Genomic DNA, 24,941 nt, shown 5'->3' on the forward strand with positions numbered 1-24,941 from the left:
GTAAGAAGCAAACCATTTCAAAACAATTCCATTAATTCCTATCTTATTTAATTTTTCTAATAATAAAAGGTGATTCACAGTAACAAAGGCTTTTCTGATGTCAATAAAAACACCTAAACATTTATTTTTACAGTCCAAATTATTGATAATACTTCTGGTTATGTTAAAGATAGCATCGTCAGTACTATGATTATTAAGAAAGCCAAATTGATTCGTGTGCAATATATTATTGTTTTTCTAAGAAGTTAATTATACGTACTTTTATGCATTTTTCTAGAATTTTAGAAATACTAGACAGTAAAGAAATAGGCCTATAGTTATTCATGTCATTTTTTTTCGCCCGATTTATAAATTGGAAGAATAACAGCATGTTTTAATTTTGAAGGGAAGGTGCCATGTATAAAACACAAATTAAAAATAAATAAATCGGTATGTAAAATTTTCAAATGTAATTAAACGAGTTCGTATTGATATGAAAATAAACTGAACTTAGACAACCAATTATGAATGGCTTATATGTAAGTAGTGATTTTTCGTCAAGTGTTATGTCCTCAAATATGACAAACTGCAAACTTTAATTTTCTTTAAAATGTTACTACTTTACGGATGCGGGAGAGATTAAAATTTTCCACTAGAAAAAAAAACGTTCTGTGATTTTGTGCAGTAAACGATTATTGTTTATTTTTCGACGCACAATAAAAAAGATGGAGCAATGTTGATAAATAAAATGGAAATTTACCATGTTTCATTAATGAGATTGAAAGTTTGTATTTGCTGCGTGTTTTATGTAAACAGCTGGCCTAGTCCGGCCCTGCATTAGAACAGAGCATCTGTTTTGCACCGGTATGTCTGTCCCCGCTTCAGCTGTACCATGCAGCCTACCTGTAAACCCCCTCCTCTCATCCAACAACGTTGTCAAATGTTGCATATTGTAAACTTTAATAATTTGTTAAATATTGCAATTAGAAAACAATTGTGAGGACAATTTTTCTTCCTTATGACATGAATAATCATCAGTTAAAATAATGGCACTTATACCCCTTACACCCTGTATATAGAAAAATAAAATGGTTAGTACATCAACATGGGTCCGGAAATGCTTTCCTTCTGAGTAGGGCTTGCGAGATGAGTCAGAGGATACGTCATGGGATTATATGATGTTTACCTTACAGTTGGGAAAATCTCAGGAGAAAAACACAACTATAGTTACTATCCCAACCAGGATTCGAACTCATGTTCGAAAGCGGTTTCGTAGCACGACTTTCGCTAGATCACGCTGGTAGCCCATCAGAGTTTACTTGGCATAAGTTCTGTGATGGACTGACTGAGAACGGGATTTGGAAGGAATCGATCATAATTCAAAGTAATAGGCCTATTCTAGCAATTTAATACAGAACTGAAAAACCCCGATACGATATCTCACAGTCATCCCATTTGGTGCCACGTTTCTTGCTAATTTGAAACAGAGCCAGAAGTAAAAAATTAAGACTTACGAAGGCGAAGTCAGACCGCTGCTGGATTCCTGACAAAGCGATGCGGTGCAGATATTCATCGAAAGTTATATTTCCACTTCAATTCTCAACATAGCACTGCAGCACCAGTTACTAAATTTTTCTGTATAACTTCTTCGTTTTCAAATACTATAACTTCTAAAACCAGCAGGTTATTCTGTACATTCGTAATGAAAAATGTTGACCACTTTTACAAGAGAAATATTGGAAGGCTTGGAAGCAGTTGATTTATCATTCGATTATTGCTAAGTCTATAAATCACAACAGCAGTTCCATCGGGTCACGTGCCGCTTGCGTCACTGAGTGCTGGCACACATTTCTTGTTGCCTAATAGCTAGATCCCTTAGGGCATAAAATTATTCGCAAAAATTTCGGGATTGTGCGTAGAGAGGGCAGTGACTCCTTACATCGTAAGTCATTCGGACATTCTCAATAGATTTTTGGTACAATGCGCCAGTCCCCTAGTAACACTTAAATCTAACTAAATCTAACATAATTGTAAGTGCAACACAAACACCCAGACCAAATATACCAAGAAACAACTACTCACTACGCGAAAAAATCTATTGGTAGAGTCGAGAATCCAATTCTACGCCTCTTGATAAGTAGCCAGCGTTGCTAACCACTAGATTAAGAGACTGGAGAGCAATAACTCGATACAGTTAAACTGAAACAAGGACGCGGAGATCGCAACAGTCAGACGGAGAGGGCTTTAGTAGCCTACACGCCATTCTAAAATCATGCTCTCTTCTCTACCTAAACAGTAACAGAAATTTGTGATTAAGTCACTAGTACCCATCAAACAAGCTGTAGGCCTACTGAAACTAATACAACAATACTCTCATATCACAAAGATGCATAATTTGAAAAACGTTTTATACTTATATTCATAATCAATGCTTATTTGTATTTTTGTTTAATTTAAGCTTTTTCTCAAAATACCAACTGTTTTGCAATTTAATTATTTTGTTCCAATCATAAAATGTTTTAACTGCAATATACATTTCAATTCCAATTGAAATAGGTTTAAAAGAACGTTTAAATTTTTTTATATTCAGTGCACATTTCATTTCCTATTGAATTAATAAATAAATCTATAAAAAACCTATTTTCGTTCGGATTTTCCTGTCACTAATTGGTGTGAACTTTGGAAATGTGACTCTGCACTTTTTTATACGATGTTGAAAAATTAACTTACATTGCAGTTTTTCTGGCCCCACACCATATATTTCTGGAATGTTAATAGAACATAGATGTTTGTTACACAGGAAATTTGTTGATGAAAATGCCGTGCATATGCGTTACTGTTTCTTCCTTGTCTCCTGCTTACTAACTTTCAAAGAAGTTTATGATGGAACACAGTAGAATGGACTTCTGATCCATCGACACATTTGATTATTATCTCAACGAAGTCTATGATGGATATTTTTTTAAATTCGGTATTAGCAGGAAGGGTCATACGAACCAGCAAGAAAATCATTCCTAGTCTCTTGTACTATCACTCTAGTTAGACGCATTTTCAATTAAGAAATCATAGCCTTGACCGGTACTCGAATCCAAATCCCTTGCGTAAGAGGCTAATGTTTAGTTCACACTTCCACCGCAAGAATGTGGTTGCAATAAATCGAACAGTTCGACGTCGCAAGGGCAGCGAAGTGAACTTTCTTCTCTTCCATTCAACTCTCCTACAACTCCAGTATACAAGCATCAATCAGTAGCGGATTACTTGCTGTATATAGTTTCTTCCTGAATTTTTATCAATTACTAGGTTATTTTGCGTCGATGACATTGATGATAGTGAGATGGTATTTGGCGAGATGAGGCCGAGGATTCACCGTAGGTTACCTGACATTCGCCTTACGGTTGGGAAAATCTCGGATAAAACCCAACCAGGTAATCAACCCAAGCGGGAATCGAACTCGCGACCGAGCGCAACTCCGGATAGGCAGGTAAGTGCCTTAGCCGACTGAGCTACACCGGTGGCTCTCTTTGAAAATCTAGTCTGTTCAGAAACGTATGTTTAAGGAACAATGCGAAAAAGAATATTTTTGTTGTGAGTATGGTGACGATGTATTATGCCTCTATGTTCTAAAATTCTAATAGGCATTTATAAATCAAACGTCGAGTGACTTTATGACAAATGTCGGAATCAAATGATTATCAGTTATCTCGAAATCAAATGCAAACGTGAATATAACCAATCTAACTGTAGACGGAAATATGTTCAGTAGAAAATAAGCATAATTTTCTTTTCGTAGGGCTGGATGGGTCGAACCAATTGTAACATTAAAAAAATTAAAATAATAGCCCCCGATATAAAAATGTGATGAAAGAAGATAAAAGTTTCACCGGCGTAGCTCCATCACCTGAGACGCTTGCCTGTCTGTCCGGAGTTGCGCTCGGGCGTGGGTTCGATTTCTGCTTGGGATAATTACCTGGTAAGGTTTTTTCTAACCGTAAGGTGAATATACTGTAAGTCCCGCGCCGTGGCGTCGTGATCTAAGGCATCCTGCCTAAGACTCGCGTCACGGAATGCGCGCTGGTTTGAGTCCTCATGGGGGAAGAAATTTTCTCATGAAATTTCGGCCAGTGTATGGGACCGGTGCCCACCCAGCATCGTGATGCACTTGGGAAGCTACGATAGGTAGCGAAATCCGGTTGCGAAAGCCAGCTATAACGGCTGGGGGGATCATCATGCTGACCACACGATACCTCCATTCTGGTTTAATGATCGTTTTTTTATTTCTATTTTATTGGGTTATTTTACGACGCTGTATCAACGTCTAGGTTATTTAGCTTCTGAAAGATATGAAGGTGATAATGCAGGTGAAATGGGTCCGGAGTCCATCACCGAAAGTTGCCCAGCATTTGCTCGTATTGGGTTGAGGGAAAACCCCGGAAAAAACCTCAACCAGGTAACTTGCCCCGAACAGGATTCGAACCCGGGCCACCTGGTTTCATAGCCAGACGCGCTGACCGTTACTCCACAGGTGTGGACTGGATGATCGTCCACCTCTGCTTCGGCATGTGGGCGTGTAACCAGCAGCCGGCAGGTCGGTCTGGGCCCTTCACGGGGTGTAGGGCCACGGATTATTATTAATGAATTAATTTACTACATATTTGAGAACCCTTTTGCGCGAATTAGTCAGTTTAATGAAGAAAGGGCACATATCCAGGTTACATGCTCATTCTCAAATACACGTATTTATCTAACCTCCATAGCAACAAATGGAGTCAAGCTAGGAATGTGCCCTTTCTAAACTTAATGCGGCTACCCTAATAGAGTAGCCTATACTTTTAACAAAACATAATTTCCACAAAAATGCGACTTCCACCCTTTCTAAAATAAACGATTCAAGTATTTGGTTTACGTATATAACATTAAATATTTTTTTATGAATTTATATTTAATTACATATTTCGCTGTAGAGTTCTTCTAAATAGTCATGAGCACTGAGCTGCGCCGAAGGGGTATTAATCAAGAGGAACAAATGACAACACAAGAGGAGTGCTACATAAAAACACGTGCTAACAGACATGACGCGGACTATAATAGCCATTTGACAATATTTGTTATATATATATTTTCACATCCCATCCTACAGCGTATTCTGTTTACAGTGTTCTCATCTAATCGTATGATCTATATTTACTACCTATTTACGTACATACATACGAGCAGTGCTGTCATGGTATTTTTTCTCTTGGCCAGACGCCCCACCCCTTGTTTTCTCCCTTGAAATATATTTTACTCTCCTCTTTCTATCTCTTCGACTATAATTTAATGATTTTTTTAATATTAAAGAAGAAGTAAAGAAATTGTTTTGCTTTACATTTTAATTGTACAACAAGCTGGATTTAAAGAATACACCATGTAGCCCCACCGTAGAAGCACACTTGTCTCGATGAATCTTGGAGTGTGTATTTGCAGCACTTCTTGCTTTTCAACCATTATTTTATATAATTCTAGATTCCAGTGCTGGAGAAGTGGACAATTTTTGTTTATGAACATAAAACAAAATTCATTAGGAACAGCAAGAGATGATCTAAGATCTGTACAGATCTCCGCGTACAAAACTTAAGGCACTCATATGCCGTATGGCTCCGTACAGACAAAATTTTCTTTTCCCCATACGAGTAATTAAAAAATTTGTAGGTACGATGTATGGCTCCGTATGACCTCCATGACAGCACTGCATACGAGTAGGCCTACTATTTTGCTTAATGATAGTACACAAAAATCACAACGCTACTGATTTGTATGTTGAAACATATGAGAATCATAAGCGTCTAAACAAAACTGGCAATATGAAATCTACAACATTGCAGTGACAGATGGCTCTGATTGGTTAAAATTCAAAGGATTCTTGCACTCCATTGGTAATTTGGTACGAGAGCGTAACAGTAACAAACATCATACTGTACAATGCGCGTCTCTAAATTAATAGGATAATAAGGAAGTGATTCTTGCAAGACATGCCCTCAGCTACCATGTAAGATGGGAGAGGCTCACAAGAACTCTCGTCAGCTGTTAATAAATGCTTCATATTTAGAAAAAAAAACTAGAGGGAAATTTATACCCAACGTAAATTAATGAGCTGAACCATGCTGAGTAATGTCATTAATATAATACTCATTGGGACAAATGACCTTTGAAACGAGTAACAATGTTTTAAATGAATGACAATTCATTACATTTACAAATACGAAGTTGAATAAATAGCAAATCCATTAATCACATGTCAAGCTCTCCATATTTCTATCTAACTGTGTAGGGCTATGTCAGTGTAAGTCTGAAAGCTTTAATCCGTTAGATTTTCGACTGACTCAGCACGCGAAACGAGTTTTGAAAAGAATAAAAGAACATTTGAAGAATTTCTGCTGATGCTCAAGATAAAACACTGAGTTTAAAGACACATAACATAGCAATCCATCCACTGTCGAGAACTCTATGAGTTACACAGGTGATGAAATGAGTGATGTCAGGCCAGAATCTCTACATGAATTATTCTCTCATTAGGCCACATTACCGACCTTCATGACTTACTTTCCTTCGAGTATAAAGCTATGAATAGTCCTTCTTTATGCCACGAAGGGGATAGGCTATGCATTATCTCCAATACATTAATTAGTTCGGTGTTGCGTCGTCTAGACCATCAGCCTGTAACGCAGGCCAGTCATGTCAACTGATGGCCATATGGGCAAGCGCGCGCTTTAGAGCTCAGAAGAGCCTGAGCGCTTTACAACAGAAAGGAAAGAGAGAGACGAAAGAGGTAGCATAAATGCCGCTTGGTCGAGCTATATACAGGGATGACCAGCACTGATTCAATGGATAATGGGAAGAGAACTTAATAAAACTGTATCCATGATAATTTTTATATTTGTCTGAGAAGAATAAGTGCATTATAAGAATGTAAGTTTTAATTTTAATGCTCATTTTTCACAAGTTTACTTTTTTATTCAAAATGAATATTTTCTCAACTTTTTTACAGAAAAATTAAATTTTCAGATGTTTGTTTAGTGGCCTTACAGGTATTGAAACAATGTTTTCGTAAATCTAATATATCGTAAATATGTAATACTAAAGATAGTATATTGAAATTTTTGGAACTATTCGCATGGAAAAGTTTGTAAAGAAATGAATTAACAAAGCAACTACTGTTACATCATAAGCAAAAGATATGTGCCCATGTGTTGTAAAAACGTCAGCTCTATAGCTTCAGCAGATTCCGAGAAAATAATTTAATATTCTGATGATAGGAAGTTACGCACCAGTATCACCTTAAAGCTTAATGCGATAAGAGTTTTGTTATGTAATATTAGTTACACTTAAAACATATACAGTACCTAGATAACTTTGCTTTGTACTATAAGATTGTTTTGATTAGTTTATTGATTACTTTTATAAGGCTAAAGATACCATCCATATCAATTCCAACTTACCATGTCATACTCAATCTCTTTCTTTGGAATATCGCTTTCTTCATGAATGATGTGTTTCATTTACATAGTATAGTATAATTTTACTACTATGGAATTTATGTGAATATTCCTTCTTAACTCTTTATTATGTTATTAACATTTAAAATACAACTGCAATATTAAGCAATTGGTGTTAGTACTTTTGTTTTACAGACAATAAATAAAATATCAAACAGAAAGAAGCCATATAAAAATAACGACATAAAATTTCACGTTTCGTTTGAAGTTTGTGCACCACTGTTTTCTTAATCTATCAGGCTGGTTATTCATATACATAATCCTTCCTCCTTCCATACCTAGCGCTTGATGCCCGCGCACGACGTCAAGGTCAGAAAAATGCGCTTGCTTTGACATCACTGACGCAGGCGGTCCGAGTTTGAGTCCCGGTTGCAGTTGTAGTTTTTCCTGGGATTCTCTCGCTTTCCCAAGTTAGGCATTTAAGTCAATACGTCCGATCTTCATCCCATTCTTATTCTTAGCATTCCCCCATAGAATGGTGGCGACACCCGGAAGGGACTGGTCTAGGGGCGAGTGGGGTTGCCTGGTTCGGAACTAGCTACTGAGCGAACCATAGCATGATCAGCTGGTGTAGACTGAAAATGCGTAACATTTCTAAAAAAAATTGATGTAACGCCAGAATTCGCCCTAACCCTATAGGATAATAATAATAATAATAACAATAATAATAATAATAATAATAATCTCTAAAATATTTATCATTAAGACCGCCACGGTGGCTCAGCATATGTTGGAGTGCTGAGCTTATAAACCAGAGGGCCCGGAGTCAAAATTCCCTCTATCCTGAATTTATTGGGCAAGCACGTGGTTTGGGCAAAACAGGATTTTCTCAGAATACTCCGGAGTTCCTTTGATATCCCAACAATTCTTCATCACCATTCACTCTGAGTGTAAGTGGACTCGCGCCCGTGGTCCACTCTGAATAGTCTGTGACGAACTAAGTGGTCTACGCTTCTCGGCACTAGCGACATCTATGAGCTGCTCGTAGAGTCGGGACGAATAACGACAAGTTAAGAACCCTGCTGCTGGACCAAAAGTAGTCTATTACTCGACCAAGGCCAATGGAGTCCTGCAGCCCGGAGCCGTATCGCGATAGTTCACATTACGCCCGCGGCTCCACTCACCTTGGTCGAGTAATACTATATTTATCATTAATTTTACTTAAATATTTCAAATTTTTTCACAAAACTGCTGCATACCCAATGAAAATGAGTAAAGGATAGTAGAAAAGACTTCATGTATTAACAAACAAAATAGTTGCCTGAGAATAATTCTGTATAGAAGTCATCCCCATTTCAGGCCATGGAATCCCACATAGTGGCAAGAGGCTAAATCTCTCATCTGTAAGAAGCCATTATTCGGAGTTCGAAACCTGTCTTATTTACGTCATCTTAGACAGCTATTTCACCTTGGCGGGGAGCACGCGACACATGAGTTCTAGCATGTGTTCTTACATCAATGGTCGAAAGTGCCCAAAGTGGAATAATAATGTAGTATAATACTTAATATACTCTTAGAACAATAACTGTTATGATTTACAGACAATCGGCACTAATCTACCCCAAGAAAATACCTCTGGTAACTTACTCATTTCTGTTAGAGGCTGACTTCTGAGTAAACCCCAGTGCCTATCCCCTGTGGTGGCTGAGTGACCAGATCTTCAGTCTGTCATACAGATGGTCCGAGTTCGAGTCCCGATGAGGCCTGGGATTTTACATTACTCGTACAATATCCATACTGACACTTGTTGGTTTTTTTTTCGGGATTCTAATATTAGATATCTACGTCGTTCCATTAAAATTTGTCCATTCCGTTATCATTGCACAGCATCGCACGAAGAGACCTGGCCGAGGATCGAGTGGGGTTGCTTGTCTGAAACCTGGTTACTCAGCGAATCTTAGTGTAGTGACTACACTGTAGTCAGTCGTGTGTGTTGGGACTGCGCATAGCTTCAGGGTTAGCGCAATAGATCTTGAAAGGTTACAATGCTGCATCGTATGCCTCCCTCACGAAATTAAATTCAATTCAAAACCCCAGAACCATAGTTCGGCCGGAATAATTAGCTCAATGGAGAAAGTCCATGACCCTATCGGGAATCGAACCCGCGATCTTACGGCTTGCAGCGTTACGCCTTAACCGCGAGACTACCGCGCGATAATTCAATATAGCAATATTTTTATATTTTCAGTAGGTACTTCATTATAATTTTTGCCACTGTCAGGTGTTGCAGATGCTGGTGCTGGCGGTTGGCGTGCTGACTGTTATCGCGATCGACGACGAAGACCGTCCCTACGAGTTTGGCTTCAACATCGAGGGTTACCAGCATCGTCATGAGAAAAAAGGTTAACCTACTAGTCACCTTTGTTCCGTTACTGTTATAGGAATGCTTGTAATGAAATATTGTTCTACACCCACCATGTGCAAAATTTCGTAACTACTCGTCTGTTCAGCATAATTATTCACCACCGATAATGGGAAATTTCAGGAAGGTAACATGTACAGTACATAGGCTATTATTATTATTATTATTATTATTAATGATATTGTTGTTATTATTGTCGAATATAATGACATAGGTCAAGCTTTCTCATTAAGAGTCTGTTTTAACTTTCATCAGTTAACTATTTTTATCTTTGTTTCCCTTAATTCATTTATATAAAATGTCAGTTCTGGTCGACTATAAATTCTTAAAATCGTCTTAAACAGTCTTATAAATATGGAAAGAAGGAAAGACAGACCACATCACCACATTCCGAAGACCTGTATTTCCATAAACTTACTTTCAGTATTCTAGTTGCAGCAAGGACATCGTAGGTCGTGGTAAGAATAATACTGAATAAATGTCACCTGTGCTTAGTTCTCGTATTTTCTCGACTTCTTCGACTAGTTTCATTTTTGAGGTTTAGATGGCTAATTGCATGTGGTATTGTTCTTTGTACGATTCACTAGAATTCGTGGTGGGACTTAATGATATTACTAGTTTTAGTGACTTGGATTGTTAGCTGTCGCTTTTCCACTCTTTCACCATGCAATATACGGAGTAATACAGGAGAAATACTGAATATTTTAGGGGATAGTACTATGGACTATTCTGACTAAGAAAGTTGATATAATATGTGTACAATTTTAAATGGATGTGAACATACAGCTGTTTGAATTGTACTTGGAAATGGTTTGAAAGAACGACAAATGACTACGTTTGTATAAAAGAAAAGTACGTGTCGCTCTTCTCAGATCGTCTGAGGACAGCACTGTTCATAACGGGTGTAAGGAAACAGCTTTCTGACAATTAGGATGGGCATGTTCTTCCATCATGACAGATTTATCTTATTTATAGTCTCTTGATTGCATGATCTTATAACGACTACAGTTTATTTTAGATTGTAACATTTAAATTTGATATAAATATCCGACTGTTCTAGTACACATTACAGCCGCGTCTATGGCTCGCTGGTCTTCCATCCTGGCGGACTGGGTTCGATCCCTGGCCAAGTCGTGATGGAATTTGCGGTAAACAAACAGATGTTGCAGAGAGTTTTTCTCAGGGTATTCCCGTTTCCTTCTATCATTTCACCAACGCTCTCCATCTCCTCCTCATTTCATATATCATCTGCAATAGTAAAATTTAACTGGGGTAGGGAGATGCAGACAATGGCGGTCACCTAAGCAAAATGTGACTGTATCAGACAACTAATAATCCAATTTGAATTTTAGTGAAGGCATTAGAACTGTTGAACTATCCACTTTCAACTGCCTCTATTTACAGTTTATAAACAGTTGCTAATTTTTATATAAATTCCTTAATTAAAGACCACTGCATTGACCGGCATTCCCAGCATATGACGGTAATAACGATCATGAAATTTACAATTGAATTTAGAGGGAACAACCTATTATATGATTTATTTAATATTTTCTACGTTACAATTTGTGTACCAATAAATGCAATTACACAAAAACAATGTTATAATGAATATGTAAATTAAAAATCTTATGTTTATATCTGTCTTTCTTCAAAAAAGATAGAAATTATATTTAAAAAAACAAAATAACTGCATACAATATTTTGTTAGCTACAAATCCGCCTTAAGGAAGTTACATGAAACACAGTCTTATATTTTTTCAGTTACAGATATAGTTAAAAGTTTTCTTAGGTCTCTGAACGGAATTTAATCAGTCATGTTAAGACAGGAGTCACATTCATACCCCTTGGCACTATCACAACCACTACACTCTGCAGGTACCCACTTTCAGCAGCATGATACCATAATCATTGCACAGAGAACACTTCTTTCTGCCACTCTCAGTTCATCATCACTGTTATCACACATGACTAGATCATTATCCTCTGATGAAGATTCAAACAACTTCTTTGGGAGTTTTTTCTTTGCATCAGATCTCTTCGCAGCAGACCTTTTAGGATCGTATTTCTTTTCTTTTTTCTGAGACAGTTTCTTCTGTTTTTTAGCCTCAAACGTTTTCTTCATGGGTGTAGAAGTGAGTACTTCAGAGTGCTGCTTTTTTATTCCTCCTGATCTTCTAATGTTAGATGTAATAGGTCCAGCTGATACCTCTTTCAAAATTTTGTAAATACTGATTTGTATGTAATTGCGTTTTTTCTTTTCTCCTGGTGTTTCACTGACCCTGTAAAGCCAAAGCCAAAAAGTCAAAGTATACATTACATTACTTCATTTTAATTAGTAATCTAGTATTTTGGTACACACTACGATAATTTTTCAAAGAAATTTAGTTTATAGCATCAAAAGTTTATCTAATTCTGCACAATAACTAGCGTTTCTCTCTCTCTCTTTTTCCTTCTGTATTTAGCGGTTCTAGTGTTTTGTCTAGTAGTAATGAGAAGTATACTCGGTTATGATGTGCTTGTTGATAAGGCTGGCATTGTATGTAGTAGGTCTATAATCTGGAACATGATCTTTGAGTAGAAGATACTGAGGAGTCAGTTTTGTATTATTAATTCTGATTCTAGTGGTATAGGTCTCGCAAGCAGGGATTACCGACGACAGGAATTCGAACGAAACAATTCGATAATGAAGAGTGGGCGACAGGAAAGATCACAAGTTAACTTGAATGATGTTCAAGAGTACAGTCGGAAGAGAAACGACATCGATAGAATCAGTCTTTCATTGTGATAGTTATATTACGGTTTTAGTTTCAGTTCTACTGCATGTGAATACGTGTCTTGTTCAAAGTGCGTTTATTTTATTATGTAGTGATGGAGCGTTCTTCTCTCAAAGTATCATTATTTTATTCGTAAATATAATGTTGCTCGTTTAATTCGCTTCGAATTTTTCTCTTGCTACGATCTTCATTTCCACAGGCGATGTCCCCATTTGTTCATCTTCTTGGAAGAGGCAGTACTTCCATCGGCCCGCACCTATCGCTCCCTCGGTGTGCCTACATACACACGTCAAAACAGACAGTAACGCCACCACTGTTTTTCGGTAATCGTTCCCTTGCGCGAGCTGTAAGAATTGAAGAGTCCACTGCAAGAATGATGGATGTCACTTTCTTGTCGAAAACGAATCAAGACTGTCAATGCATAGCTTAAGGCATATAGAATGTACGTAGAGAGTTATATGGCATTAATACTGATAGTCATTGTCCAGTAATGATCGGAAAATCACAGTTAAGCTTTGAGGACTATGCATTTCAAACTTTCAATTGCTTCTCCTGCAAAATGTATTCCAAATGACATCCATCATTCTTGCAGTGGACTCTTCAATTGATCTCATCGCCTTAAGAAACGCGTTGAGAAGACATCCGTATAATTCAATCCTGCGTAATGGTGTTTACTATTTGGATGTAAAGTCCAGATGTAGTGTGCAGTATTTATATTGTTTCAGCAAAAGTCTTTTCATACGCCTTAGATACGGGGTCGTATTTTATCATCGTGTGAAGTCATAATAATTGTGTTTATGTTTGATACGGATGTTGTTTCTTTGGCAGCTTGATCTCCTACCTTATTCCCATTTATATTTTCGGGATCGAAAAGATTTTATCATTGTATTTCTTAGTAGAGAGTGTTTCGGAGATGTAATGTATTTCGATTAGCATAGAATGAAAGGAAAACATTTTATTGCTAAAATTGTATTTTTGTAAATCATATACCGAAAATATACATAGATTTTTTCTTCTTTATTATTGCGCACCAAAGTTATATTTCCCCTTGTAAGTAATAGAACATCAAAACAATATATTGGTAAGTTATAATACATATCCCTCGTTCAGATGTATATTTATGCTCATAGCTGATGTGTGACGTTATGTTTTGCAGATGAGAATGGCATCATCATGGGAGAGTTTGGTTTCATCACTGCGGACGGCATCTACCACGTGACGGTGTACGCCACGGATGAAAACGGTGACTTCAAAATCCTGAAGATGAAAAACATCAAAGTAGGATTCCGTAAGTTACTGAATCGGTTATACAACGACGCTGTATCAATTGCACTGTCTATTACTAATAAGGAGATGAGCCCGAGGGTACGGATACGTAATGAGATTACCTGATAATTGGGGAAAATCTCGGGAAAAACTCAATCAGGTAATCAGCCCAAGCGGAATTCGAACTCACTCCTCAGCGCAGACTCGGCTCAGAAATCCTGCCTGGTACACGATACTACGATACTGCAAATAGTCCCATGCAGCTACACTACATTTAATGCTACACTATACTGTATGTCTTTAAGAATAGATTAAGTCCTCGTATATTCAAGAGTAAAATTGAAATTATTCATATAGAATTAAATGTAGCCGTGAAGAAACTGAAACCTCCATTTTTGCACTATAGTGTGTTTTATCGTCGTTACAACAAACGGCCGCCACTAATGGAAGTTGATTTTACTGAATTCAGAGTTGTCAACCTAGATGAGTACAATATTGTACAACAGCCGTCGGCAGAAATGTCATGGCGATGCCTGTTACAAAGAGCATATTCCGAATCTCACCGGGTGAGCAATCCGATGGCATCACGGTGTTCCGAATTCCCCCGATGACGTCATTGATGCTCTACCGGTGTCGCACCGGTGCCATCAACTTGCAGAGGTGTTGGCAGTCTCCATCAGCCGCCATCAGTGAATCTGATTGGTTCTTGTATAGGGCGGGAATTAGCAGACGAATGACATCGTGCACTGTTGTGTCATGGCGGTGTGTTCTGCTTTAGTTCTGCTGTATTGTTTGTAATGAGCACAACGTAAAAACAATGTTAATGGCTTATGAGCGAACATGTCAACGGACCAGTTATTACTACTTGTTCAAGAAATAAATTGTTTATGCTATCTTTTCTTTGAACGTCATGGGAGTACGAAAATTTCGCCAAATTTTGCTAGCGTAGCACAGACAACAACTTGTACAGTCGCCATGACAGTCATCGATTCTTCCAGCAGTTTTGTTCCTTATTTCGCTGCAACGTGACGTCATTGATGCCACCGGACCGGTGAGATTCGGAATACGCTGAATGTGACGTTGCAGGGGCAGGCAAGGAATACACATCCCCCCTCCCAACCAACCCTTTGCAGGTACATTGTACAAGTATCTACTAGTGGTTTAACATACAGTTAGTTAAACATGGCTTTGTCCAATGATAGGAAACGTGTATTTAAAGTAGAGTGGGAGGAGACGTATTTTTCTTGCGCTTAAGGAAACAATAGTATATGTTTATTGTTCTCAGAAAGATTTAAAGGGCATTTATCAACACAATATTAAACGTCATTATAATGTAGCCTATGTCATAAAGAGCATCAGAAGATCACAGGTATTTATGAATATTTTAAATCCAAATTGCAGTACGAAGGGCAATAGCAAAACGTAGTAGATATGTACGATATGATGCGATCATTCATTACAATGATATATATATGGAAATCAAATACGCGGGAAAACAGTTCCATCATTTCCCATGCTTACAATCTCTTTCTGATATTTCTGAATCAAATTTAAATAATTACGCTCATCTAAATCTAAAAAGAGAATTTCAACAACGGAGATTCGGTGATTTTTAAAATATTGCAAATGATTTCTTACTTTTTGCGAGTCCTTTGACCATAGACATAAACAAGGTTAAGCCAGGAATGCAGCAAGTAGTAACTGATTTACAAGTGATACATATTTACAAACGCGGTGCAAAGACATGTGTGGTTTAAATTTCTTTCAAATTCTGTCTATGGAAAAATGTGCTTCCCTTAGGTTATACTTGCCGCCAATATAGCGGCTATGTTTGGTTCCACTTACAGTTGCGAATATATATATATTTTTTTCTCAAAATTGAAACTTGCAAAATCATAACAAAGGTCGCGGCTGAAAGATGAAAGTTTATTCGCTATCTTGAGATTGGCTGCTTACGACATAAACTTAGAATTCTGTGGCACCTTGAAAGTTACGGTACAGTAAATATGTAGTTTGTGATGGCTGCACGCCACTGATGTCTGAGCGGGCCCTCCACCTATCCACAACCATGCGACGTCATGTGTATTGCTGATTACATTGCCTGATGTCATCGTGATTAAAATTCTGCCGATGACTGTTGTACAATGTTGAAATATTACAAATAACTGCTCTAGGGTTGTAATTAAAACTACTTCTGCCATCTACCGACACCTATGACAATCTTCTTGCTGAGAAGCAGTCAACTGTTCATAGTCTAACGTGCATAGGTACTGTAGGCCTATATTAATATTTTTAAAAATATTATTTTCAAAATATACTATCGTGCAAAAAATACTGTAATATACAAGTTTGTAAAGTGCATTACAAACTTTTCCTCGATTTTGTAAAAAGCTCTTTCCAACCTTGTATCGTAATGTACTATTTCGAGTTCTCTTCTTACTCGTTTTCTTCTTCTCCTCTTTTTAATTCATACTATTCTAGACTTTTGTATGTTCTGCCTTCACATATCTTGCTGTCCTGATCTCGCTTACTTTAAAGTGATCTGCTGCTATCCAGTTCTTGCGATAATCTACAATTTGACACATACATACACACGCAAATATTTACATATAATATAATATTACATATTATGTATAGTATATACTGGATGCGCCAGAAGATCTGATGGTTTTTTAACTTTAATAAATATCACACCCTCTAATGGTATTGCCAGAGTGACTGCCACAGTGTTTAGTAATGCAATTACAATGTAGTGCTCGTAATTCCTCTTTTGTTTTGAGCATTGCTAAGATTTCTATAATCTGTTTAAAGTGTTTGTGATCAAAACGTTTTCAGGCAGTCTTGTAGGGCCTGCAATTTCTACATTACACGACAAATTGTAATGAAGTAAACGGCACTCGACAGACGAAGAATCATTGTATCCAACGTGACTTAGAATAGTAGCGGGTAACATCATCTATCGATACGCGGGAGGGAGGAATTTGGGTCACGAATTGGCGGGATACGCTGCAGTCGAGGAAGTGTAACACGAGAATGCGAAGTGATAGAGCGTTCGAAGTGGTGTCAAACATTTGTAACGAACCAGGCTGTAATTCTGATTGAGCAACAATCAGCAGTCGACAAGTTAAATTGGAAAAATTCGTGAGTAAATTTGAGCGAAGAGACATGCAGCACAAATGTGAGCTGGAGTATAAGCAATGGGTAGCAAACGATAGAGCACAATAGTTACTACAGCAACCGACAGATTTACTTGCAATGCATACGAAGTGCTACTCCCAGCAGTTCCAGCACAGCACAAAGATATACCGGGTTTTCAGTGTATCTGGAAAGAAGAGATGTTGATTGTAACTGATGACGTTTACCTTAACAGCAATTCCATCAGCGACGTGTTTACGCATAAAACTTGTAGACTATCTGTGTCTCCGGTGTAGTCTACCCCTGTCCTGTGTTCAGAGTCCTCAGAAGTCCGTTCCACGCCGTAGTCTACAGTTAGTTATTCCTAAGTCAACAGTGCACAACGTCATGCGAAAGAGATTGGAATAACATCCCTATAAAATTCAACTCTTGCATGTAATAAAACCACGGGATAAGTTGCTTATGGCTGAATTCGCTGCTATCATGCCAGAAAGAATTGATGATGAACTAGAATTTCTAGAGAATATCCTCTTCTTCGATGAGGACACGTTCCATGTAAATGGTTGTGTTAATCGGCACAATTGTATAATTTTGGGCTCGGAAAATCCACGAACACATTCGAGATGCTCCTAAGGTCAACGTTTGGTGCGGCATAATGCACAACAAGATTTTTGACCCATTCTTTTTTGTTGAAAAAACATCAACTCCATTGCATACATGGACATGCTACAGAATTTCCTATTTCCTCAAATCGAGCAAATGGAAATGGAGTTGCAAATCATCTTTCAACAAGATGGAGCACAGCCCCTTTTGGCAAAGAAGAGTTAAATCATCGATTTCCAGACCGATGGATTGGCAGAAATGGACCCATCCCATGGCCCGCTAGAAGTTCGGGTCATCCTGCATTGGACTTTTACCTTTGGGGATATGTCACGAATGAGATCTACAGTGAAAGAATTGAGAATCTTGATCATTTAAAACGAAGAATCGGAACGTAATCATATGGATTACGCCACATGTTCTTGTCAGAGTGTGGGCTGAAACTGAATTTCGCTTGTCGTACTGGTACTGGTAACGTTTGAGTACTGAATTTATTACAAGCACCTCCAATCTATTAAACATAATACATGCTTCACAAACTCGTAAAACCCCACTATTCATTCTCGGAAATCCTGTATTTTGCATGTAGCCTACTCCGTTTATTTAATTTATGTATAATTAATTTCTTATGTCTTCTTTCTTATTTAATCCAGTTTTGAATAGAATGCTATTCTGTGTAAGAATTGCACCTCAGTTGCTTAGATTTTATTACATTACTTTGTACTGGAACGTAGATTTCGCCGTGGTAAAGCAAGGCTGGAAATGTCAGGACTTTAACGTATTTTCCTAACTTATCTGTAATGTCACTAACGTGTAATAAGGTATAATAATGAAACTTGTAGGCTATGTAATTAATAGGATACTTCAAAACTAATACAGTTCAGATGTGTAATAATATTATCCAGAGCTGTCCTGGGTTTGGTAAATCCAGACGAGAACTTAACACTATATACATACTTACAGTACTAAAGATCAGTATTTTATTAATGCGACGCACTTCAATAAGAGCCCTGAAATCTATCTATATGCTGATCTCAATATTACAGTATCAAACTTCTTAAGTGTAGATCTACACATTTTGGAGTAAAATATATTTACTCAAATATAAGATTTGTTGAAGATCTTTCAAATCTGAGAGTTATTTTACAGAAGTCCAGAATTTGTGTGAATAAAAACGTTAATGTAAGAAATATTTGAAATTTCATATTCCACTCTTAAATTAAGAATTTCAGAACATTGATATTATTTCAACATTGGTACATTTTAATAATTCATTTAGAGAAAGGGGTCATAATTAAGACGTATGAAGGAAATGCTGTAATATTTGATTAATTGAATAATATTTATATTATATGAGCTGAAACTTTACAAAATCATATAATCTGATAGGTAATAAAAGTGGAAATATAATATGCTAACAACGAAAGATGATGTCCCATTTAGTAAAATGTACATAGTTTAAGAGCTTTATATTCGTCAGCACAGCAAAGACCGCATAATCTAGTGTGATGGGTTTAGTATACACATTATATTCGATTTTACAGCTCCGGGCAGCGCACTGAAGCCGACGACATCAAAACCTGCGACGCAACCACCGACGCCTAGATCACCGGCACAACCACCAACACCTGTACCACCAGCGCAGCCACAAGCTCTCAGACCACCTGCGCAATCACCGACACCTAACCAACCGGCGCAGCCAGTCTTCAGTGTCGCAGTGACACCGTCCACAACCCGCAAGCCACAGTATAACAATGGCTGTGGGTCCTGCAAGGTGCCAGTGCCCACTACACACAAACCACAGCCAGTCGGAGGAGCATCTCCTCCTGGAGGAATAAATGCACCTATTAGTTCGTTTGGAGGGTCTTCTCCTCCTGGAGGGATAAACGCACCTGCCAGTCCGTTCGGAGGAGCTTCTCCCCCAGCAGGAACAAGCCCAGCTACTAGACCATTTGGCGGAGCATCTCCCTCTGGAGGGTTCAATACACCTGCTAGCCCAATAGGAGGTGCATCTCCTCCTGGAGGAACAAGCGCACCTGCCAGACCATTCGGTGGTGCTTCTCCTCCTGGAGGGACAAGCGCACCTGCCAGACCATTCGGAGGTGTCTCTCCCCCTGGTAGTACAAATACTCCTGCAAATTCATTCGGAAGTGCTTCTCCCCCTGGAGGCACACGTGCTCCTGCCAGTCCATTCGGAGGAGCTTCTCCTCCTGGAGGTTCAAATGTTCCTGCTAGTCCATTCGGTGGTTCTACTCCCCCTGGAGGAACTAGTGTACCTGCCAGTCCATTTGGTGGTGCCTCGCCTCCTAGAGGAACAAGTGCACCTGCCAGTCCATTCGGAGGTGCTTCTCCTCCTGGAGGAACGAGTGTACCTGCCAGTCCATTCGGAGGTGCTTCTCCTCCTGGAGGAATAAATGTACCTGCCAGTCCATTCGGAGGTGCTTCTCCTCCTGGAGGAACAAATGTACCTGCCAGTCCATTCGGAGGTGCTTCTCCTCCTGGAGGAACGAGTGTACCTGCCAGTCCATTCGGAGGTGCTTCTCCTCCTGGAGGAATAAATGTACCTGCCAGTCCATTCGGGGGTGCTTCTCCTCCTGGGGGAACGAATGTACCTGCCAGACCATTAGGAGGTGCTTCTCCTCCTGGGGGAACGAGTTTACCTGCCAGTCCATTCGGGGGTGCTTCTCCTCCTGGGGGAACGAATGTACCTGCCAGACCATTAGGAGGTGTTTCTCCTTCTGGAGGCACAACTGTATCTAGTAGCCCATTCGGGGGTGCCTCTCCTCCTCGGGGGACTAGTGCACCTACCCCAGTAGGCGGATTGGTCCCACTTGGCGTGGAGCGTCCAGGCTTGCCGAACGGCATCACGGAAGCGGACGTACTAAAACTGCTGTACCGTTTCAACTACACAGTCGGCTTTCACGGTCACCACGAAGAGGGATACCGCAACGGCGACAAGAAGGGCGGCTACTTTGCAAATGGCAGAGATGGCATAAGCCGGCGCGTAGACTACGTGGCGAACGAGTTCGGCTACCAGCCCAACGTCACGTTCATGGCTCTGGGCCCAGATTCTCCGGATACACCCAAAGAAGAGTCGGAGAAGAATTACGGACTCAGGGGCTACGCTTTCGAGTGGTTCTACAAGAGATAGTAATATCCACAACAGACAGCTGATAGACCGTTCTTATGTCGGTGAATCAAAATAAGTTCAAAATTCGAATACAATGAGTTCGAGGGAGACACCGACCAATCAATTTTATTACAAACTAACTTCAGTCATACTCTCTACCAATAGAATCGCCTATTCAACGAGCAGAAAATACACAAGTATTGCTGCCATTTGTTGATATGCATATGGTAGCGATTCGCTTGTATTCCAACTTGTACAACTCAATGTTACAATTTACTGTTATTTGTTATTGTGTAACACATATGTCCATATTGCAGGACTTTGTCAAACAACTGATTAATTTTGGTAAAATAAAAACTTCAACATTTTACATGGTTTATCCTACATCATGAGGATTGCAAAATGTAATACTTTTGCTTCATGTTAATACATCTTCTGGGACATTTGACTTTGTTACATATTTATCGTTCGAGAGATAGGTATCAACAAGTAAATATTTCAACGAGAAGTCTCTTCCATGGATGAGGTAAGTGAAAATTATTGAATAAACTGAGTTTTATTACAATATACTATCTACAATATTATATAGTCGTGGAGGCTGTACACAAAGAAGCGTTACTGGCAAACACATTTTAAATAACGATTAGACCGTGGTTAGCAATGTAGAACATTATCGAGAGAACATAATGGCAAGACATCAGAGTGAAAAAATTGAGAGTATAAAACAATAGTCTTATTATTTCTTTAAAGAGATCACAAAATTTAAGCTTAGTCTTGGAAAATTATCATCTTTCAAGGTTTGTACCTATATAGTTCGTTCCGTCTCTATCAATCAGTCATCTTTCCAGAATCTTCCATATCTTCCAATATCTCTTGTTGTAGTTTGATATCATTCAGGCATGATTTTTGGTAACCTGGTATTATTAATTCGTTCTATATTAGTCTTTCCAATGCATGCCTACTATATTTTCTCGCAATTTTCTTTACATTTCTACATTTCCAACCCGTCTTTTTATTTTAACTCATTTTGTGATGTAATGAAGAATATCTTGTTACTGAAAATAGTAACCTCATAGCTGATGACTCAATTATTCTTTTCTTTTTAATTTTTCCCACCGTCCATACTTCACTTTGTCCTTGTTTGTTACTTCGGTTGTCATCTGTTATCAAGCTGGCTTTGTCTTTGGGGAATATAGTAATAATAATCTCCCTAGGTCGGGTAAGAGCACTAAGCAAGGAAAGCTAGTTGGAGGGTCTGCCACCTTACAACATTCGGGCCTGCTTGGAAATTTCTTCAGGTTTTCCTATTCGCTCGTCTGTCGAGACGCTTCCATACGGTGTGGGTTACTGTTGATTCTTCCTCCCTGAAAATTAGAATTTGTAGATTTGATTTACACATTCACGTTGATTCAATTTATCATTATGACTTTGACAAGAACATAGATAGATTCCATCATAAAAGGTATGAATACCGCCTCTTTGAGTAATAATTTACAGCGATGAAATCATTCAAGCGCCTAAACGAAATATAGCCTATCTCGGATATACCAGATATGACAGCATTGACGTTTGTACATACATATTATTTTCTTAAAACAGAGTGCGATTACTAATTCACTTCAAAATTTCTTAAGCCATTTCAGGCACGTGGTAGCAGGTGATTTCTTTCACTTGTACTCACTTACTTGCAAAAGGCTCTTAAGGAACCCGCAGGTTAATTGCCACCCTCACATAAGCCCGCAATCGGTCCCTATCCTGTGCAATATTAACCCACTCTCTAACATCATATCCCACCTCCCTCAAATCCATTTTAATATTATGCTCTCATCTATGTCTCGGCCTCCCCAAAGGCTTTTTCCCTCCGGTCTCCCAATTAACACACTATATGCATTTCTGGATTCGCCCATACGTGCTACATCCCCTGGACTTAATGTTCCTAATTACGAGTATATCAGGTGAAGAATACAATGGGTGCAGTTCTGCGTTGTGTAACTTTCTCCATTCTCTTGTAACTTCAGCTCTCTTAGCCCTAAATATTTTCCTAAGAATTTTATTCTCATCTTATTCTCAAACACCCTTAATCTCTGTTCCTCTCTCAAAGTGAGAGTCCAAGTTTCACAACCATACAGAACAACCGGTTATATAACTGTTTTATGAATTCCAACTTTCAGATATTTTGACAGCAGACTAGATGATAAAGCTTCCCAATGGAATAATAACACGCATTTTACATTTATTCTACGTTCAATTTCCTCCCGAATGTCATTCCTATTTGTTACTGTTGCTCCAAGATATTTTAATTTTTCCACCTCTTCGTAGGATAAATCTCCAATTTTTATATTTCCATTTCGTACAATATTCTGGTCACGACACACAATCATATACTTCGTCTTTTCGGGATTTACTTCTTTACTTGGTTCAAGTAAAATTTCCGTGTTTTCCCTAATCGTTTGTGGATTTTCTCCTAACATATTCACATCATCCGCATACACAAGGAGCTGATGTAACCCGTTCAATTCCAAACCCTCTCTGTTATCCTGAACTTTCCTAATGGCATATTCTAGAGCGAAGTTAAAAAGTAAAGGTGATAGTGCATCTCCTTGCTTTAGCCCGCAGTGAATTGGAAAAGTATCAGACAGAAGCTGGTCTATACGGACTCTGCTGTAAGTTTCACCGAGACACATTTTAATTAATCGAACTAGTTTCTTGGGAATACCAATTTCAATAAGAATGTTATATAAAATTTCTCTCTTAACCGAGTCATATGCCTTTTTGAAATCTATGAATAACTGATGTACTGTACCCTTATACTCCCATTTTCCTCAAATATCTGTCGAATACAAAAAATATAATCAATAGTCGATCTATTAAGCCTAAAACCGTACTGAGATCCCCAATAATTTCATCTACGTACGGAGTTTATCTTCACTTGTGCACATAAATAATAAAGAAAAATACAAGTATATTCAGGAATATGACATGAAGTTCGAAATTTCTTGCGACAAAAATATCACACTTATTCAGTGCCATTCTCTTATTTATTTTACTGTCCGCACCTTCATCGGCGATGTACAATATAAGTCTTGATTAAGGATTCACGTAGCATAGAAGTTCTTGTAACTGCTGCGTTTTATATTTCGCTATATTTTTTTTCCCCACGAGGTGGTGCACGATATAAATCTTGATTAAGGATTCACATAGCAATCGTAGTGGTCGTAACTGTTGAGTTTAATATCTAGCCATATAATTTTTCACGTTTCTATTAACAAATCATTCTGCAAGAAACTTCAAGTAACGGAAGTAAACATTACTTTCAAACTCACAACAGCACTTTTTACCACGTCTATCTGTTTTCTTCTTGTGGCTTACATTAGTTAAGAACATTTGCAACTACACGACATTCAGCGAAAATTCTGTCAGAACACTCGTTTTAATTACAAAAATATTAAATGAAAATCCTTGGTAAGAAAAGCCATACAGTTAAAAAAACAGACGAAAGTACTGTATGTCATTCCAGATTAAACTGTTTTCAATGTAAGGGGATATATTTTCTAAATCAGATTCTTTTATCCCTCAATCAAATCCGATAGTTGAAATAGAAATTTAGAAGTTTAGATTTAGGTCTTAACATATAGCTATATTACATTTAAACAAACCAACATTACACATCCTAGAAAGGATAGCTCTCTCTCTTCACCTCTCCTTATGTCTCTGTTTACCTTTCCATCCTTTTTCTTTCTTTGCCAAAAAATGTGTATTTCAAAATCTTATATGCGTATCATATTGTTACAGAATAATAGTGAATTTATAATATTTAAAAGTACCTATAAATTCACTGTCCGAAGACTAGTACTGGAGCCTCTAATGGGCTTATTGTGCCTTACCGCCCCTATAGTTAGGAATAATTCTGAATTCCGAAAGGTCGTGCTTTTGTAGACATCATGATTTCGTTATGTGATGTCATCTGTTGATTCAACCATATAGGATTAAGATTCCAATGGAGTCCCATTTTAGTGTCCCTCCATCCCCTCACCGAAAGCATACTATGGCTTCTCAACCTGATGCCGTCTGTACACCGTCTGTAAGCCAGTCACAATACTACTTCACGCTACAATGTTTTGGGTGAATACTATTGAAATTATGTTAATGAATAATAAAAT

General features: G+C 38.2%; 1 protein-coding gene across 3 annotated transcripts in view; it reads left to right on the plus strand.

The window, feature by feature from the left end:
* Positions 1 to 21,165, plus strand: part of l(3)mbn (lethal (3) malignant blood neoplasm) — a 143,887-nt gene extending 122,722 nt beyond the window's left edge. For 2 of the 3 annotated variants that reach the window (XM_069818381.1, XM_069818383.1), the window contains exons 2-4: positions 9,733 to 9,853; positions 13,807 to 13,938; positions 19,196 to 21,165. In XM_069818381.1, coding sequence (XP_069674482.1) covers positions 9,733 to 9,853; positions 13,807 to 13,938; positions 19,196 to 20,802 — 1,860 coding nt within the window. In that variant the 3' untranslated portion in view covers positions 20,803 to 21,165. The remainder of the gene's footprint in view (positions 1 to 9,732; positions 9,854 to 13,806; positions 13,939 to 19,195) is intronic. The other variant, XM_069818382.1, reaches the window with a different exon arrangement.
* Positions 21,166 to 24,941: the final 3,776 nt, after the last annotated feature.

The sequence above is a fragment of the Periplaneta americana genome, chromosome 2, assembly GCF_040183065.1.
Source record: "Periplaneta americana isolate PAMFEO1 chromosome 2, P.americana_PAMFEO1_priV1, whole genome shotgun sequence".
In the NCBI taxonomy this organism is placed as follows: domain Eukaryota; kingdom Metazoa; phylum Arthropoda; class Insecta; order Blattodea; family Blattidae; genus Periplaneta; species Periplaneta americana.